At 53.1% G+C, this 17809-nt stretch overlaps 1 protein-coding gene and 1 long non-coding RNA gene across 7 annotated transcripts in view; one reads left to right on the top strand and one right to left on the bottom strand.

Moving 5' to 3' along the window:
* Nucleotides 1-5011: 5011 nt before the first annotated feature.
* Nucleotides 5012-7390, bottom strand: LOC135422342 (uncharacterized). Of its 2 annotated transcripts, XR_010434439.1 has the most exons (3): nucleotides 7007-7390; nucleotides 6410-6517; nucleotides 5012-6326 (listed from the first exon to the last, which is right to left on the bottom strand). It is a non-coding gene; the product is annotated as an uncharacterized LOC135422342 (long non-coding RNA). The 2 variants fall into 2 exon arrangements; XR_010434438.1 differs by having other exon boundaries at nucleotides 6410-7390.
* A 236-nt stretch (nucleotides 7391-7626) lies between these two features.
* The window catches only part of SIL1 (SIL1 nucleotide exchange factor), a 99540-nt gene continuing 89357 nt past the window's right edge, over nucleotides 7627-17809 (top strand). Inside the window, exon 1 of one of the 5 annotated variants that reach the window (XM_064671419.1) lies at nucleotides 7627-7691. Coding sequence is in view for 2 of the 5 variants with exons in the window: in XM_064671416.1 (XP_064527486.1) it covers nucleotides 17525-17563 (39 nt within the window). In the remaining 3 variants the exon portion in view is untranslated. Of the gene's footprint in view, nucleotides 7692-7923; nucleotides 8060-11722; nucleotides 11821-13917; nucleotides 13945-17509; nucleotides 17564-17809 lie in introns of those variants that run through there. The other 4 variants (XM_064671421.1, XM_064671420.1, XM_064671418.1 and 1 more) reach the window with 4 other exon arrangements.

Raw genomic sequence — 17809 nt, 5'->3', positions numbered from 1 at the left:
CATCTCTAACAGTCAGGGAACTTCACAGTGAGTCGAGGTCTCATTGATTTCTCGAGGAAGAAGCCGCATACTAATTTTTCCTATTTTTCTCCCTTGAGGAATGCAGGTAACAGCCTCGGGAAGGCATCTGGGTTTGTAGATATTATGTTCACCTGCTGGCTGACAGGAAGGTCTCAGGTCTGTGGGACCATCATGGGACACAAGGAGACCTCGGCTGGCCTGGTGCAATGTCTGGAGATGACGCTGCTGTCGCTGGTAAAGCTCGTGGGATTAGAGCAGAATAGGTTAAGCCTGAGAAAAGCGTTAGGTGAGAATCAGGGCACGGATCAGGTCATGCTCCAGCCAAGAAAGAAGCCAGGAAGGGCATCCTGCTTAAACCAGCCCCTCTCAGGCTGAGGAAAGCCTTTGCTTGTCATGCCCAGGGAGAGGCTTGTTGCAGGCAGCAGCTCAGCCCCAGGGCAAGGGCTGGCCCTTGGTGCCTCTGCAGCAAACCCATCCATCAGCTGGGGGGTTCCCAGGCTCGAGCCCACCCTGCAGGCCCCAGAGCCCAGCAGAAAGTGCTGCAGGAAATCCCAGGGCTTGTCAGGGCTGCAGGCCAAGTCAGAGCCTTCTTGGATGGCACGTCCAGGTTTGTCCAGGGCCTACTACCCTGTGTTGGGGGGCTGGGGGTTCAGCTGCCACCCTGACAATGCTTTCCTCTGCATTGAGGAGGATTTTCATACACCCCAGCCCTTTGGGGGCAAGGGAAGGAAAAGCTCAGCAGTGTGAATGGGGAGGAAGAGCACAGTGGTAAAGAGAAAGGGCAGATATTACAGTCTGCTCTTAAACCCCCTAAACCCTCCATTTCAGCCACCCAGGCAGGTCCAGCCTTTGCAGGCAACCTCCAGAGAGCCAGCAGGCACTGGGGCATCCTCCTTCACCAAAACCAGTGTCCCCAGTGCCCCCAGTGCCCTCTGCCACTCCCCTGCTGCCGAGTCCAGTGCTTTCCATCACTGCTCATCCCTGTGCTGGCTCTGTGCTGTGAGGGCTGATCTCCTCTCCCTGGAAACAAGCCCATGGCTCCAGCCTGTCCCACCTCATTCCTCCCACTCCCCTGCCAACAGTTATGACCATCCTGGACAATCCTGAGGTAGCATTAAGCAAGAGGGAGATTTCCATACAGAACCATCCATGTGATGAACAGATTAAGAGATTTTGTGTAAATTAAAGCCTTTCTTCACACTTCTCACTTCCAACTCTTCAGCTGTTGCTCTTTTCCTTTTAATCCTGTACAGAAATTGCTGTGGGCCTCATCCCCTTTGCTGCTGTTTTCTCCCCATGGTGACCCAGGGACGTGGCTGGCAGCCCCCACTGCTCTTTGCCACCCAGTTTTCCCAAAATCTTCACTGTGCTGAGTCCTGGGCAGACCCTGCTGCTCCGAGGCCAGTGCTGCAGAGAGGAGGATGCTGTGAGCACAGCTTGTTTATACACAAACCAACCCAGGAGAGGGGCTGTAAATGCCTCTTTATTTCCATATTTATCATCACACTTCAGATGGATGAGGAACCCGATGGAAAGTTTAGATGAAACAGGGAAGAAATGAAAAAGTGTCAGCAAGAGACAGCTCAGCTGAGAGATTGGGAGCCCCAAGGGCTTCCAGGAGCAAAAAGGCTTTCAATTACCACTCTGCTGCTCCATAACATCCTTGTTTCCCCGCTGCACAGCTGGGAGGGATGGGCAGCTGGGGAGCCCTGCCATCCTGTGAGCCCACTGTTCTCCCAAAGACTGCAGCCTGGTCATTGCAGGGAGATGGACCTGAGACCCTAAAGCAGCAATTTTGGTCTTGGTGGTGTTTCATGGGCTGATTCCTTCCCAGATTTTGGAGGGTATCAGCAGATAAATGGAGAGGCTCCAGAAGTATCTCCAGGTAACAGGTGCCATGGCCACTTGTGCCATGGTGGAAAGGAGCCACAAAGCTCTGCACACCTTCAGAACACCCAACACTGGGCATTGGTGATGGATGGAGATTTAAAGCCCATTTTTGCAGGGAATAATGGCTCATAACCATCCCCTCTCCTTTAAGTGTGTGACACTGCTAAGGTGGTCTCCTTGTTTCCACCTTATGGGACGTGTTTTATGACTTGTCCCTGCCCTTGCTCCAGAGCCCACGTGTGCTGTGGTGTGGAGATGCTTCAAGTACAGTGCAGAGGAGGTGGCAGCCGGGGTGTGGCTCCTGGAGGAGGCAGCTGGAGCAGCAGGGATGGGGGCTTTCCAAGGATCTGAAACCTTCAGCCCTGGGAGGGGACTGTCAAGGGATCCTGGCTCTGCTGAGGGATAACCAGGGCTGTGTCCTGCCCAGGGCCCCTGGTCCCTGGCTCACCTGTAAAGCCTCGTGCTTCTCTGGCAGAGCCCCTCTGAGGGCAGGGATGGCCCCTGGGCTCATCCCACTTCCCACTCTGGAGCCTCTGAGGGATGAATGGCAAAAGGCCTGGGATGAGTTGGGTTTTTTTGACAGTGAATGAAATAGGATTTGTGCTGCTTGTGATGAGAGGCTGCAAGTGGGACCCCCCTGATCCTCGTGGCAATTCAGAGAGGCCGATGCTGAGGTGGCAGAACTGGTCCTGCCATAGCCCCGTGTCCCAGCACACAAAATGGGTGAGAAAAAGCATTTTAGCAGTGAGTGAGGTGACCCTGCAGCTGTGATACCCTAACCCATCTCATCTCAAGCCCTGGGGTCCCCTCTGGGTGTACATGCACTGCAAAAGCACTCTACTCTGGGCCGGGCTGGGTCGTGACCCGCTCCTTGGGCTGTAAAGACACATTTCATCATGTCAGCATGGAAAGTGGCTGCTGGTGAGACTGGGACAGGCTGGAGGGGATGCACAGCACTGGAGCTGCAGGCTCTTAAACAATTACAGCTACTCGAGCCCAGATTTCATCTCATATTTTGCTACAGCACAACTAAAGCAGTAAAGAGGAAGGAAAGGCTGGGGGGGAAATCTTTCAGGCAACAATCCTGATAGGACTCTGTTTAGACTTGTCTGGCCACAAATCCATCTATTTTGGTATAAAGCCTGGACCTGCCACTTGCAAATGTGAGCTAATGAGTCTCCTGCAGCCTGTGGAGTTTGCTTCTTATCCACTAGAATGACACCTCTCGTGCTGGTCCTGGTGTCCCCCCAGAGGGAAAAGGGCAATTGAACCCTCTGGACTTCTCTGCCTTGTTGTGTTGAACAGCATCTCATGGCTTTCCTCCGGGTCTTCCCCCAACCAAAACTACTTGCAGGTACTTCAATATGAAAGAAAAATCACAGAAAATTAAGAGTTACCTTGTGAGGGGCAGTGGTGTGAGGCTTCCCAGCGATGGCACCTTGTGGCTTTATTTTGCTTTTGGACTTAAATTGAATGTCCAATTATGTGTCTGGGGGTGTTCAGCACAAGCCAGGTAAATCCATTTCTGACCAAATTTGGGACACGTTGCCATGGCTGAGCTCCTGGAGAAGCCAAACGGCCCTGAGGAGGGGAGGTGGCTCCAGCTGAGCATGCAGCGCTCCCAGGCACAAACCCACATGGCCTTTTCCTGAAGAAAATCTGAATCTGTGTTGGCCCAAGAGTCACCTTGTGGCCCTCAGCACCATCCTCACAGTAATGGCACTGTTTTGCCTCTGGATAGGAGCTGGAAAACAGTAATCCTTGAAATCAAGTAATTAGGGCAGCTGGAAAGGCAAGGGGAAGTTTTATCAGCTTTATTGTGATAGTGAATCCCAATGCAGTGTGAAGCTGCTGATCTGGGCTTGTGCAGAGCAAGAACAAGTTCTGTGCATCCCTGGGGCCTCAGCTCTCCCTGCTGCACCACTGCTCCCCAAGACTGGTCCAGCTTTTCCCAGCCCTCGGCCTTGTTCATTGTTACCTTGTGAAGCTGTTGATGGAGGAGCCATCAGTGCTGTTTCACAGGGAATAACCCAATTCTGCACTCTCAGCTTCTCTTGGGCATCCCAGGGAGGGGATTGTCCTGCTCTGCTCTGCCCTGGGGCGGCCTCACCTGCAATATTGGGGCAGTTTGGGGCACCCCAATATAAGAAAGAGATTGAGCCATTAGAGAGTGTCCAAAGGAGGGCAATGAAAATGGGGAAGGGCCTTGATTTGAAGGCGTGGGAGGACACTTGGTGTGTTCAGCTGGAGCAGAGGAGATTGAGGGGAGACCTCAGTGCAGTTCCAACTGCCTGGGCAGGGGCAGAGGAGGGGCAGGGACTGAGCTCTGCTCTGGGGGACCAGGGACAGCAGCCAGGGAATGGCTGGAGCTGTGTCAGGGCAGGCTCAGGTTGGATCTCAGCAAAAGGTTCTTCCCCCAGAGGCTGGTTGGGCACTGCCCAGGCTCCCCAGGGCAGTGGGCACAGCCCCAAGGCTGCCAGAGCTCCAGGAGGGTTTGGCTGATCCTCTGGGGCACAGGGGATGACTCTTGGGGATGGTCCTGTGCAGGGCCAGGGGTTGGACTGGATGATCCTTGTGGGTCCCTTCCAGCTCAGCACATTCTGTGATTCTGTGATGAGGGAAGACAGAGGTGCCAGTTCCTGGTGTTTGGGAACGCTCTGAGCTCACAGCAGTGCTGGGCAGTCCCTGCTGGCACAGGGCAGCACCTGGCACACCTGGGCAGGATGCTCTGGCCAGGGAGACCATCCCCAAATCCCACCCTGCACTAGGGGCCAGCCACTTTGAGCAAAGCTGGCCCTTGAAGGAAGTTTACCATGAGGAATCAACTCCATGAAGTGCAGTTCCCCAGGATGCTGCAGGATCAGGGCTCTGCGCTCATTAACCCCCAGGGCCACTGAGGAAGCCCAGGAGTGGCTGCAAACAGACAGCTGAAGGCTGATGGATTCCTGCTGCCTCCCACCGAGGCTGCCCACAATCCATCAATTACCTATCTGCTTAGTCCTTTTCTCCAGCCTTTTACAATCTAAATAGCACATTTTATAGTCGCAGCTAAGTGATGTGATCAACATCAATTACCTACTAAAAGAGAATCAAGTCTTGATTTAAAATTAAGTGCCGCATTTTGCCATGTTCTTTATATGTAGCCAACAGAATAATTGCAGTGAAATAAAAACTAATTACACAACTCCACAATTAGGCCTCCCTCCTAGTGCTGTGATTGTCTTTAAGTACATTGATGAAAAATTACTCCCAGCCCTAAATTACTCTCACACACCCATCTTCTCCAATACCTTTGAAAAAAACCCTCCACCCCATCAGATCAAACAGAACTTGAGATACACAAGATAACACATGCAGAGAGTGTTTCCTCATCTCCTGGATGTGGGAGCAGTTTCAGACGCAGGATTAGGTTGGGATTGTCTGAGGATGCAGCATTGCTGCTCTGTGGATGGACTCAATATCTCAGCAAGGCTTCCCAAACCGCCTGGGCCTGCCACAGCCAGGGAGAAAATCCTCTTCCCTGTGTTCCAGCTGACATTTGACTCCTGGGCTGGAAGCAGAGGCCAGTCCTGCCCAGCTGCCAGCCTGGGGCTCGCTGTGTGGAGGGGTTTGATTGCTGTGCCTGAAAGAGGGGGATCACGCGGCTTCAGAGAGATGGGGATCATCCCATTCTGTTCCAGCTGGCAGAAACAAGGGGCAGAGCTGGATCCAGCTCACCTGCCCCACTGGAGAGATGACAGCAGGGTTTGGGCAGAGCTGGAGCCATGTCCTGAGCTGTGGCAATGCTGCTCCAGGAGCACAGAGGGCCTGGAGCCCAAGGGAAGAAGGAAGCGGCTGGAATAGGGCAAGGCAAAGGCCAGGAGTTACATGGAGCCAGAAAGCACTGCTGCCTGAGAAACCACAACCCCCAGCAAAAATCATAAACCTCAATAAAGCTCCTGATGGGCTTTGTGGGCTTTGATTCCAGATTATGTTTTTGAGGTGTTTACAACCAACCTGGAAAGACTGAAAACATTCAATTACTCGAAAGGGAAGCTGAGATTTGCTCACAGTCAATCTCCTGCCTCCAGGATCTCTGTGGGTGCCAGCAGCAAAGCACAGCACATAGGTGAGCAGAGCCATGGGGGCACCAGCCCAGGGGTCTGTGCCACCCCTTCAGTTGTCACCTGCTGTCCCTGAGCAGCCTCAGCTGGATAATTAAGCATTGCAGGTTTAATTTTGGGGTTGGCAGGGTGGGTTTGGCTGCTGTGTGGTGGATCCCATGGGCTGCTCCTCAGCCACAGCCCAGCTCTTGCCAGGGAGGGTTGCACAGCTCCTGGCTGTGGATTTTCCATCATTTCTGCAATGCCATCATTCAGTCACCACCGGGAGAGGGGCAGGAAGTGCTTTGGCATCTGATTTTAATCAGCACAGTGCTGGAAGTGAACAAGGCACACGGAGTTGTGGGGTCACACTTGCAGCAGGCCAGCATTCCCTGTGCCTTTTCTGACTTTCTCACCTCATTCTCGGGCCAGGGGTGCCAAGCCTGTGAATTGACACCCTTGTATCTACCTGAAACCTCACGACCTCCCTCGGAACACGTGAAAAATAAAGGTGCTGAAGCAGCCTGTGGCAGAGATGTGATATGAGAGGTGTGAGTCCAACAATATCTCCTGATCCTTGTGAATATCCCTCCTGTCCCCCAGCACACATTTCAAATATCCCCTCCTGTCCCCCAGCACCCATCCCAAATTTTCCCCCCTTCTCTCCCAGCACCGGAGCCAGGGCATCTCAGGACACCCCAACACGGGCAGCTGAAGCCCCCCTGGCCCAGCCCCCCTCCCCGGCTGCACCCCCGTGCCGGGGGCTCAGGGCTGTCCTCACCCTCCCGTTTCCCCCCCGCTCCTGGGGCTGCTGGAGCCCATCAAGCCCCGGTGCCACCACACGGGTGAGGGTCCCAGAGCAGCCCGAACGGCAGCAGCGCATGTTCAGCAAAGCCGCTTATTCCACACAATTTCCCTAACATGGAATCATGGCTAGGCTTCACGAACGAAGGAATCGCTGCGGTTGGAAAAGTCCTCCCAGCCCATGGATCCACCCTGTGCCCCATCCCCACCTTGTCCCCAGCCCAGAGCACTCAGTGCCACGGCCAGGCCTTCCTTGGACACCTCCAGGGCTGGGGACTCCAACACCTCCCTGGGCAGCCCCTGCCAGTGCCTGAACACCCTTTCCAGGGAGAAATTCCTGATGCCCAACCTAACCCGACGCGGAAGGGTCCCTCAGCCAGTCCCTCCCTGAGGGGAGAGCTCCTCCAGGCCTGCACACCACGGCGGGGCCGGTGCCCGCTGCCCGGGACAGGCCGTTCCCACAGTTAGGGCGGCTCCTGACCCGGCCCGGGACAAGGCTTGGCCCGGACAACGCTAGGCCCCGGACAAGGCCCGGCCTGGACACGGCTCCGCTCGGACATGGCCCGGACAAGACTCGACCCGGCCACGGCTCAGCCCAGCCCGGTCCAGCCCCAGCCCTCCCAGGGCGGCACGGCCGCCGCCTCACGGGGCGCGGGCGGGGCCGGTGGGCGGGGTCAAGAACGGAGCTGATTGGGCGTGGAGGGGAGGGGGCGTGGCCAAGGGTAGGAGAGAGGACAGGGGCGGTGCTGATTGGGCGCGGAGGGGTGGAGGCGGGGCCGAGGGGAGGAGAGAGGGTAGGGGCAGTGCTGATTGGGCGGAGCGTGGTCAAGGGGCGGGGCGTGGTCAAGGGGCGGGGCCGGGCCGGGCCGGGCGGAGCGTGCGCAGTGCGGAGCGGTGAGTGGGGGGGACGGGGTGGGAGGTCCCGCCGGGGCCCTGAGGGGCCGTGCCCGGGTCGTGTCCCGGGGCAGGGGCGCGGCCCGGGCACGGCCCCTGTGGGCGCGGGCCGCTGCCTCCCCTGCGCTGCCGCTGCCCTCGTTCGAGCGGAGCCGGCGGTGAGGCCTTGACGGGGCCGGGGCTGCCCCGCTTCGGCTCCGAGCGGACGTGCGCGGGCCGTGAGGGACGGCAGTATCCGGCCCCGGGGGCTTGGGCAGGGCAGGCAGCCGCTGGGGCTGCAGTGCGGGCCCTGTGGTGGCACTTACCCACGCTCTGGGGCAGGACAGGGATCCCTTACACTGAGGCGTTTCAAACATAAGTATCTAAACGTAAGTTCCCCCAAACAGGCGCAGTTTGGGTCCTGCCTGGAGCACACTGACCTCCCAGGCAGCTGTGGAATAGAAACGTGCTGGTACCGCTGGAGCAGCTCCAGGACATTAAAATGGATTTTTCTTCAGGGCCTGAATTTTAAAACTGTTTAATTATTTTGGTACAAGCCTGCATATGGCTCTCTGGCTGGAGAACTCGCAAAATTACACGTTGCACAAGGCCGGGGAGCGAATGCTGAGCAAATGGGATTTTGTGTATAAACACTGTTTGGAGTGTTGCCTGAAAATGTTTAACTTCAGTGGTTGACTAACACTTGGGCGAGGAGTGATCTTTGACAGAGCACTGGCGCTGCCGCCTCTCAGCATGGCTGGGTTTACACTAACAAGTTTTGTAGATACAATTTCTTACGGGCAAGTTATTTATTCTGCAGTGTTTGGCTGCTAGAACTGAGCCAGTCCCAGTGCGGGGCGGAGGCAGAGCTGCCTGCACCGGCGCTGTTGGGTTTGCCTGCCAAAGGAGGGTAACGTGCAGAGGCATTGCCGTGGTGGAGTGTCTGTGGAAGAGCCTGCTCCGAGCACAGCCCTGGCAGGAACCTTTGAAGTGCAGATAAGTCTCTGGAGGACGTTAGATGATGATGACACACCCTGTCATTTACCGAACGTGCTGCCGCAGTGTCCCTGCTCCGTGTGAGCCTTTAAATTCATTTGTGCTCTGGGAGCAGCATTGTTAAGGGATGGACTTGTATTTTTCTGTCTTTTCTTAACCTCAACCCTGCCTTAAAATGACCAGCCTGGACCACGTTGTTTTTCAGCAGACTCCAGGGCATTTACAGAAACGGTGGAAGTATCCAAAATATTATCCCAGAAACTTTAGTGTAGGAGTGCAGCTAATGCAGGTGACAGTAGTGCTGGAATCCCTGGCTGTGTGACCACGTATTTACTAGTTTTGAAGGGATACAAATACGATCCTTTTAAAGAAATCAGCTGGAAACAATTCCTCATGAGTTGTCAGAACAGCCCTTGAACCTGCAGTGCTGTCCTCATGCCCTAAAGCAGCACAAGAGCAGTGCTGGTGCTACCACCACCTCTGTTCTTACTGTTGAGAATTTCTTTAGCCTGAGCAATAAAACACCTGTAAAACTTTCCAGCACCCCCAGAGCTCTCTCTGTGTGCTCCTGCTTGGGCTGGGTAGGTGAAAGCACATCAGCCATACCTTGAGAATTTGCAAGGCAGTGAATTATTGGGATAAATTTAGGGATAACAGTCAGCCTTTCTGTGTGCTAATCCTCTCTGCTACTGACTCCCTCGGTGGCTTTTATAACCCCCCTCAGCTCTCCCCACTTGTTCTCCTCTGAGAAAGAACATTTAACTCACGCTCGTGAGGGAGGTGAATCAGCTCTAATTAAGATTTGTTCAGTGCTTTGTTGATAAGTTCTCTGTAAAGCCAGTTGCTATTTTTTTATTAACACCCAGATATTCTTAGCACCTGAAGTGAGAAATGACACAACACTGGGGATCTCTGGGAAGCAGCTCTGCGAAGGGAGACAGTGCCTGCTAACCAGGGCTTTGTCAAATCCATTCTGGCTGCGGTTTACAAGGCAGCTCAGAAAAACCCCAAATCCCCTCGAGTCATTGGGAAATCTTAAATGTTCCTGGAAGTTAAGCCCTGCTTTTGCATGGGATTTGTAGCTCTTACCCCCTTGCTGGATTTCTCCCAAGCTGTCGGTGTGCTGATGGCATCAGCTGCTCTCACCTGCTTTGGAACGCCTTGTTGCAATTACTTCAATTCCTTCAGCAATGAGCCCCTCAAATTATCCTGTCTGGGGTAGGGAGGGCTGGGTGATGACCCTTACAGGCTCCAGCCAGTCCCAGAGGTTGGTGGGGCTGTGTGGGGTGAGAGGGGAGGAGGGAAGCTGGGAAGCCCTTCCCCAGGGGTGCATCCCATCCCCCTGCATGGGAAATGAAGCTGAAGAGCTTCGTTTGTGAAAGATAATGAAGGTGTGAATGGAAATGGTTATGGTGCTGTATGGTGCCTGTAGTGTGTGGGTGCCCCTGCAGTGGGATGAGGAGCTCTGCTGTATTTTGGGGAAGAAGAGGCTGTTCATTTGGCTCTGTCACTGCTGTAGGAGTGGCCAGATGGAGGATGCTAAAATGAAATGCAGGGCTGGAGCAGCCTCCTTGTCCATGTGTCCTGAGCCAGGTGAGAGATACTTGGCTCCAGGCTGGGCAGTGCTGGATGGTAGTGCAGATCTGGGCAGGGGCCAGTTCCCTCTGGGCCCTGATGGAATCCCAGGCTCAGAGAGCCTGACTGCTTGTCTAACTCTCCCTTGCAGTGAACTGAGCAGCCAGGTCAGCTCTTGCTGTCACAGAATGGGGAGCCCAATGGATGGTTGTCCTTCTTGTAAACCCTGTTAAAGTCTGAGAGCAGGTACCAGCCCTGGAAGGAACGAGATGGAGAAACCCCTCTGCAGGTGGTATGGGGTGCTGTGTTTTACACTGCTGAGTGCTCCACTAGTTGCCCAGATTCTCTGGTCTGTCTGTGACTTAGAGGTGATACCTGGCATGGAGCCCAGAACTGGGAATTTTATGTTCCCAGACCACGGAGATGTTTAGCTCCTCACAGCTGGAGCTGTGGAGTCACAGCACTGGCACATTTAGGCCCGTCCCTGATTTTCCTCAGCATTCCCCCCACCTGGAGAGCTTTCCCCTGGCCTCTGTTTGTGCTCCATCTCTGTTTGTGCTGTTTCCAAGTGCATTGTTTTCTGGCTTTTCTTTCTATTGATTTGTGGGTGTTTTGGGAACTTTCCTTCAGTTTATCAATTCCGATCATGACCTCCAGAGTGCTTCCAGCTCTTAACTGCTGGGCATCCTTTCAGGTTTTAGAAAAGTGCTTTCTCTGTTGTTCAGGCATTAATGAAAAGGATGAACAGAAGCAAACCTGGGCTGAGCTCTGAGAGCCCAGACACGAGGATTTCTCCTGTGGTGACATGGAATTGCTGGTAGCTACCCCTAAAGTGTGTGGGGTTGAGTTGCTTTGGTTGGTCTCTTTTTTCTTAGTTAGTAATGAGCACTGGGCTTCATTAAGGTGAGCTCACCTAGACTTAGTCCCAGCTCCTCTGGTTTTTGAAAGCATTGGATGGATAGAGTGAAAAGCCTGCTTTGTGCTGGTCAGAGGTGTGATGGGCAGGTCTCTGTATAGGGGGATTTGTGCTCTGTTTCTGAAAGCTCAGGTGGTTTTTGAGAGCTTTCAAGAACTTTATTTACATGGGGCTTCTTGCTGGTGCTTGCTGGGACTGGGATGGCTCTGAGGCAATCCCAGAACTCCCTGAGCAGCAGGATATGTGTGGGAGGAATTTGTGTCCACCATGTTCCACTCCCCTTTGTTTGTCCACAGGTCTCTCCTCAGTGAGAGTTGGGCTTGTCCGTGTGTGACTAAGGTAGTAAAAATACATTTTTCTCCTCAAGCAATTCCCAGTTCCTTGTGTGGTTGCTCTGCTCTGGAAGAATTAAAAATTACTTGCTCTGGAGAAATTAATGACACTCATTTTTATCCCTGACTAGTGTCACTGGGGGAGAGGTTGCAGGATACCTCATTCCACCAGGGCTCTGCCTTAGTGCCAATTTTGCTTAAGGAGGAGGAATTCCTTGAGCTGAAATAGATTTCACTGAAGAAAATGTCACTGCCCAGACAGGGCCAGCTCTACCCACCCTGAGTTCTGTAAGGACTGAGCTGCTGGGTTCAGCTGTTGGAATTTTAAGAGGTTGGTCCTTTTCTGAAATACTCTTCCACTCCATCTTTCTTTGCACATTGGTGTCACTGTGGGGTGAAATTTGGGCCCCACTGAATTGAAAGACAATGCAGGGTTCCTCTGTGGGAACCCTCCTCTCCAGGGTGGTAACTTGGGGTACCTGTCCACAGCTGTTCCCTCCAGCTGTGCCTCAGGGACACCATCGCCGGGGTGGAGATGCTGTGTTCTGTTTGTTCTCCTGTGTTGGTCCATGCCTGATGGTTGAGTCATAGAATTGTGGAATATCCTGAGTTGGGAGGGACCTGCAGGCACCACCCCGGTGGGTGCCCTGACCAAATTCAGTTCCAGGGGAGAAAATTCCGGCCTCCCTAAAGTGTTCCTGTGGTTTTTGTTGAATTCTTCCTTACTTGTCCCTCAGGGGCTGTGTGCTGTAGTTAAATATGGGTAGAAAGGTTGTGTTCCACTCTGGATTACAGCAGAATCTCACTGATGGATAAATTGCATCCCAAGCCCAGTTTGCAAAGCCCTTTGGGCTTCATGGGCTGCAAGAAGCTGTATTTTATTCTAGATGTGTGCTTGCTGATAATTCTATAGGATTTGCAGTCAGCAGGTTGTAAGAGCCCTGATTATACCGGTTCCCTGTGCAGTTAGACTCTGCCCAAATAATTCAAGTGCCTGCTGCAGAGAGACAAAAAGGAAAATGGGAGGATGATCCAGAAACCTCTGGATCACTGGAGCAGGTGGGAAGAAGATACATATGTTGATCTGAAGAAAATACCAAGCCAGGTATATGCCTTTAAGCATCTGAAGAAAACTCAGGATTTTCTTAATGGCTGCCTACTTTAAACGCAAATAATTCCTTTAACAAGGGGTTTTAAGGGTATAACTTAATTTTAGAATTTTTATTTCAGGCATACGTCCATAAAGTTAACTTCTTTATCGCAGAATGCTGTAATGTCTTCCATGTTGCTGCTCATTTGCAAGAAATCTCTGCACAGTTATTTCTTATGTACCAGTTAAATCTATGAGCCAACAGATGTCAAGTGTAGCAAAAATGCTATAATAATATTATGGTCTAATAATAGTTATAATGATTCTAATTACCTGGTGCAGCTTCTGAGAGAGGCAGTTCCAGAAGTCAGTGCAAAGGAGGTGTTTAACCTTGAACTGCAGGAGCAGGGCATTCCAGAGGTGCCTGGGCTGCACCCTTGTCTCCATACTGGACATCCCATTCCCTTTATTTCCTTCGGCAAACTGGGATTGGCAGTCTGGGGTGCTTTAGATGTTCAGACTTCATTTTGGCTATGTTCAGAGGAGGAGAGGAGTTTCTTGGAATGCCAGGATGTGAACCTGCTCATTTTCACCCTCTAGTGCTCAGCTGCCTGAGGACAGTGGTACCCCTGGATTGCTCCCACCTCAGGCAGGCTGTGGGGCCTCAGCAATCTCCATCCTTGGTGCCAGCTGGTTGTGCTGCTTTGAAGTGTCGGGGAGGCTTTGCCACAGCCTGGAAAGCACAAAGCCAGCCTGAATCTGCCTGATGGGAGAGCGTTTGGGGGTGTCCAGGTGAGCGGCCTGGACTTGTTGATCCCAATGGAGCCTTTGGTGTGAGAGGAGGGCACTGGGCTGTGCTGGCTCTGCCTTCCCAGTCTGGCCCCCACAGCCTCATCACAACCTCTTTCCCCACATGCTCCATGTGCCAGCTCTGTTATGTCACTCCCAATGCCCCTCTACCACCCTATTATTCCTTTAGAAAGGATCCTGGGCTGTATTTTTTATATTCCGGTGGGTTTTGCCCAACATTTCTACGTGCTGCTAGTGCTGTGGGGTCCCAGAGCTCGTTACTGTCGTAGGATAGATAAGGCAATGTGTAAGGGATCACCTGATTTTGTGACATGAAGTTGCTGAGGAGTCCCTGGGTCCCAGAGCAGAATCATTTCCGCAGAGGAAGCCCTGCATGGGCTGGAATTTGACAGCTTTCAGTGATTATGTGCCAGGCTGAACGTTTTTCCTCTAAATTATAGATTCACGTGCTGATGAGAACTCAGCAGGACCTACGGGAACGTGTCTCTTGCTTGCTGGTCCCTGGTATGGGCAGCAGCTGGGAGTCTTCTGTTTTCCTGTAAAATGGATGCAGAGGTGCCCTTGGAAGGTTTTTTCTTTGTTTCCAGCCTGCTTGTAGGCTAGGCTAGCATGCTCTGCTTCTTGGGAAAGCCAGCACCTCAGGCCAGGGCTTGTGCTGATGAGAGCTTGGCCACCTTCAGCCTGTCCTTTGGGGGGAGGTTCAGCCTGTCCTTTGGGGGGAGGTTCAGCCTGTCCTTTGGGGGGAGGTTCAGCCTGTCCTTTGGGGGGAGGTTCAGCCTGTCCTTTGGGGGGAGGTTCAGCCTGTCCTTTGGGGGGAGGTTCAACCTGTCCTTTGGGGGGAGGTTCAGCCTTTCCTCAGGGGGAGGTTCAGCCTTTCCTCAGGGGGAGGTTCAGCCTTTCCTCAGGGGGAGGTTCAGCCTGTCCTTTGGGGGAGGTTCAGCCTGTCCTTTGGGGGAGGTTCAGCCTTTCCTTTGGGGGAGGTTCAGCCTTTCCTCAGGGGGAGGTTCAGCCTGTCCTTTGGTGGGAGGTTCAGCCTGTCCTTGGAGGCAGGTGCAGCCTTTCCTTTGGGGAATTTTGCCTTCTTGCTGGAGGCAGTACCTGAGCTGGTGCATCACCTTGGAGATGAGACCATAGGAGGTGCAGGGCACAGCCTTTCCCAGGCTCACGGGAAGAAGGATGTGGTAACAGGCTGCGCTTATTTAGGAGAAAATGATTTCTCAGAGTAAATAAATTGTCAGAGAACACTTGGCGTCACCCCAGGTGCTATTAAGGAAAAAATCTCTTCAAGCCAGAGCTGTAAGGCTCATGCAATATTCACTGGCTTTTAACACACGTTGTTCCACACCAGGCGCTGCCGCCGTGCCCGGCGCTGACTCACTAACCCACTTGTGCTTCTGCTTACCCTGAGATGCCAAACCTCCTGCTGCTTTCCTTCTCCCTGTATATATATTTCTCATCCTGCCACAAGAGCGCCTTCCTTGTGGGTGACAAGTTGACCATGAGCTGGCAGTGTGCTCTTGTGGCTGGGAGGGCCAATGGGATCCTGGGGGCATCAGGAAGAGCCTTGGAGCAGGGCAGGGAGGGGATCCTGCCCCTCTGGCCAGCCCTGGGCAGGCACATCTGCAGGGCTGGGCCCAGCTCGGGCTCCTCAGTACAAGAAAGACAAGGAGCTACGGGAGAGGGTGATGAGGGGTCTGGAGCATCTCTTATGAGGAGAGACTGTGGGAGCTGGGCCTGATTAGTCTAGAGAAAGGAAGACTGAGGGGATCTCCTCCATGCATATAAATATCTCAAAGGTGGATGGCAAAAGGATGGTGCCAGACTCTTCAGTGGTGCCCAGTGACAGGACGAGGAGTAATGGCATAAACTAAAACAAAAGAAGTTTACCTCAACAAGAATTTTCCAGGGACAGTGGCAGAGCACTGGAACAGGTGCTCAGGGAGGGCCTGGGGTCTCCCTCTCCAGAGACATTCCAAACCCACCTGGATATGTTCCTGTGTCACCTGCTCCAGGTGACCCTGCCTTGGCAGGGGGGTTGGACTGGATTATGAGGCCCCTTCCAACCCAAACTATTCTGCGATTCCTGCATCCCTTTTCTCATCCCACTCTGTCCAGGTTTTCACTGCTCCGAGTTGGTTGCGAGGCTTCACTTTCCCATGACTGGTTGGGTTTCCAAGGGATGTGAAGGGTGTGTGGGTGCACTGAGCTCTCCTGCATGCAGAAACACCTTCCGGTGTTGGCAGGCTGTTCCAACACACCCCAACCCCTGTCTGCTCATGCTGACATCCTTGGGGGATTGGGGACACTGCCTTTTCCTCTTGCCTCCCTTGGTGCACTCTTTCCTTGTCTAGTTTCTGGGACACAGAGAACTGTCCTAACAAGGTCTGGAAGAGCCCTCTGGCCCCTCTCTGCCTCACTGCCTCCACATCTCATTCCAGACTTCATCTGTAAACATTTCTTTGCCCTTGCTAAACACTGTGTCTCTTAATTTCTCTCTGCAAGAGTATTATTTAATTTGTAACTGTTTTAGGACATTATTTGAAAAATCCGATATGAAGCTGTATTTCATTTACTGTAATGATCCACTAATGCGGGCATATTTCAAAGGCAGGCCATGCAGTACTGTGGGATTTAATTAAATTTTGTTTTTCAAGTAAGCATCAATAGACAGACAATAACAAATGGTGGACAATATGCATACAGAACAAAGTCACTCCATTTTCTTTTCCAAGACCATGGACGTGAAAACACATAGCCCTTAAAATGGACTTGGCCCACTCACAACTGCTGCAGTTAACTCACTTTAGGAGTTTTTTCTTCTTATTTTGACTTAATTAATTTCCTTGCTCTCTTCCTGCCCACAGAATAAACTGTTACACTGTGGAAAATTTCCAGAAGGAGCTGTGGGTGCTCAAAGTGCTGCTGCAAGCTCTGGACTCAGTGTTGTTGAGTAGCGTGTGATGGCTTGTCCAGAAGGGCCCTTGCCAGGGTGACAGAATAGAGGGGCTGGGTGTGAGGTCCTTGTTCTGTCTCTGGTGACTGGACAGGGAGGGTGCTGGGAAGGAAACATGGTGTTGCTGCATCCAGCATTGTTGTACCCAGATCAGGAATCACCAAGTGGCTCTTGAGTGCATTTCATTCCTTTTCTTCCAGCGAGTGTGGGGTAATCAAGTACACAATAGATGTGGAGAAGCTTGGGAAGCCTGTTCCAGGTCAGCAGGAGGCTGCTGGGAATCATCATGGCACTCACAGCTGACACTTGTCCATGTGCTCTGGGGTAAAGGAATTCATGGGTGACACTGTAAATGGGCTCCTTTGTTCAGGCTTGAGGAGGGGGCGAGATCACAGAATCATAGAATCAACTGGGTTAGAGAAGACCTCTGAGATCATCAAGTCCAACCCTTGATCCAACCCCACCGTGGTTCCCAGCCCATGGCACTGATGCCACATCCAGTCTCACCTTAAACACCTCCAGGGATGGTGAATCCACCGCCTCCCTGGGCAGCCCATTCCAATGGCTGATCACTCTCTCTGTAAAAAATTTCTTCCTAATATCCAACCTAAACCTCCCCTGGCACAGCTGAAGACCCAGCCCTCTTGTCCTACTGCTGGTTCCTGGGAGAAGAGACCAACCCCCACCTGGCTCCCCCCTCCTGGCAGGGAGTTGTAGAGAGTGAGGAGGTCTCCCCTGAGCCTCCTCCAGGATGAACAACCTCAGCTCCCTCAGCCTCTCCTCACAGGACTTGTGCTTGAGATGGTTCAGTTCTGCCTGGCTCTGGTGGCTGAGGTAGGTTTGGTTCTTTCCAAGTGTCTGGAGAATTTGCCATTGTTTAGAAAGAGAACCAGAACTTGCTGAGGGAGTCGGTGCGGGTGCCCTGGACTCCCACAGCGCTACAGCTCTTTGATTCTCTGTGAAGTATCTCTGAGTCAGAGAGCTGAAAAAAGCATAAATTTTTCAGAGGAAGAGCCTCCGTTCAGAGATGTGAGTTAAGCCGTGGCCTGGGTTGATGGCTAAAGCTTTGCCTGCTTAACCTGCCTGCAGAGGGATCGTGGGCTGGGGGTGAGGGCTGTGCCTGGGGCTGGCACTGAACCAGGCTGGGTCACTGTCCACAGGGCTTCAGGGTGGAAATGGAGCATGGAAACCTGGGAATCTGGGAGACCCTGGCTCCTGACTGTAAGTTCATGAAAAACATCGCTGTCGATGACAGACCTGTGTCTGCTCACCCCCCCCCCTCCTCCTCGGGATCTCGGTGTAACACTTCCCGCACTCCGGGAACAGCCTGTGTTGTGCTCCTCGCTGGAAGCAGCCCCGCCAGTCCTTTCCAGCTCTCCCGGTGCCTGGCTGAGGGGGTGTGCTGTGCCCGTGGGAGGGTCCTAGGGAGGAAGAATCCTGCCCAAGGAAGGCTGGCACGATGGGGTC

The sequence above is a fragment of the Pseudopipra pipra genome, chromosome 15 (genome assembly GCF_036250125.1).
Source record: "Pseudopipra pipra isolate bDixPip1 chromosome 15, bDixPip1.hap1, whole genome shotgun sequence".
In the NCBI taxonomy this organism is placed as follows: domain Eukaryota; kingdom Metazoa; phylum Chordata; class Aves; order Passeriformes; family Pipridae; genus Pseudopipra; species Pseudopipra pipra.
The sequence above is the reverse complement of the archived record's forward strand: the minus strand, read 5'-3'. Positions and strand labels throughout refer to the sequence as shown.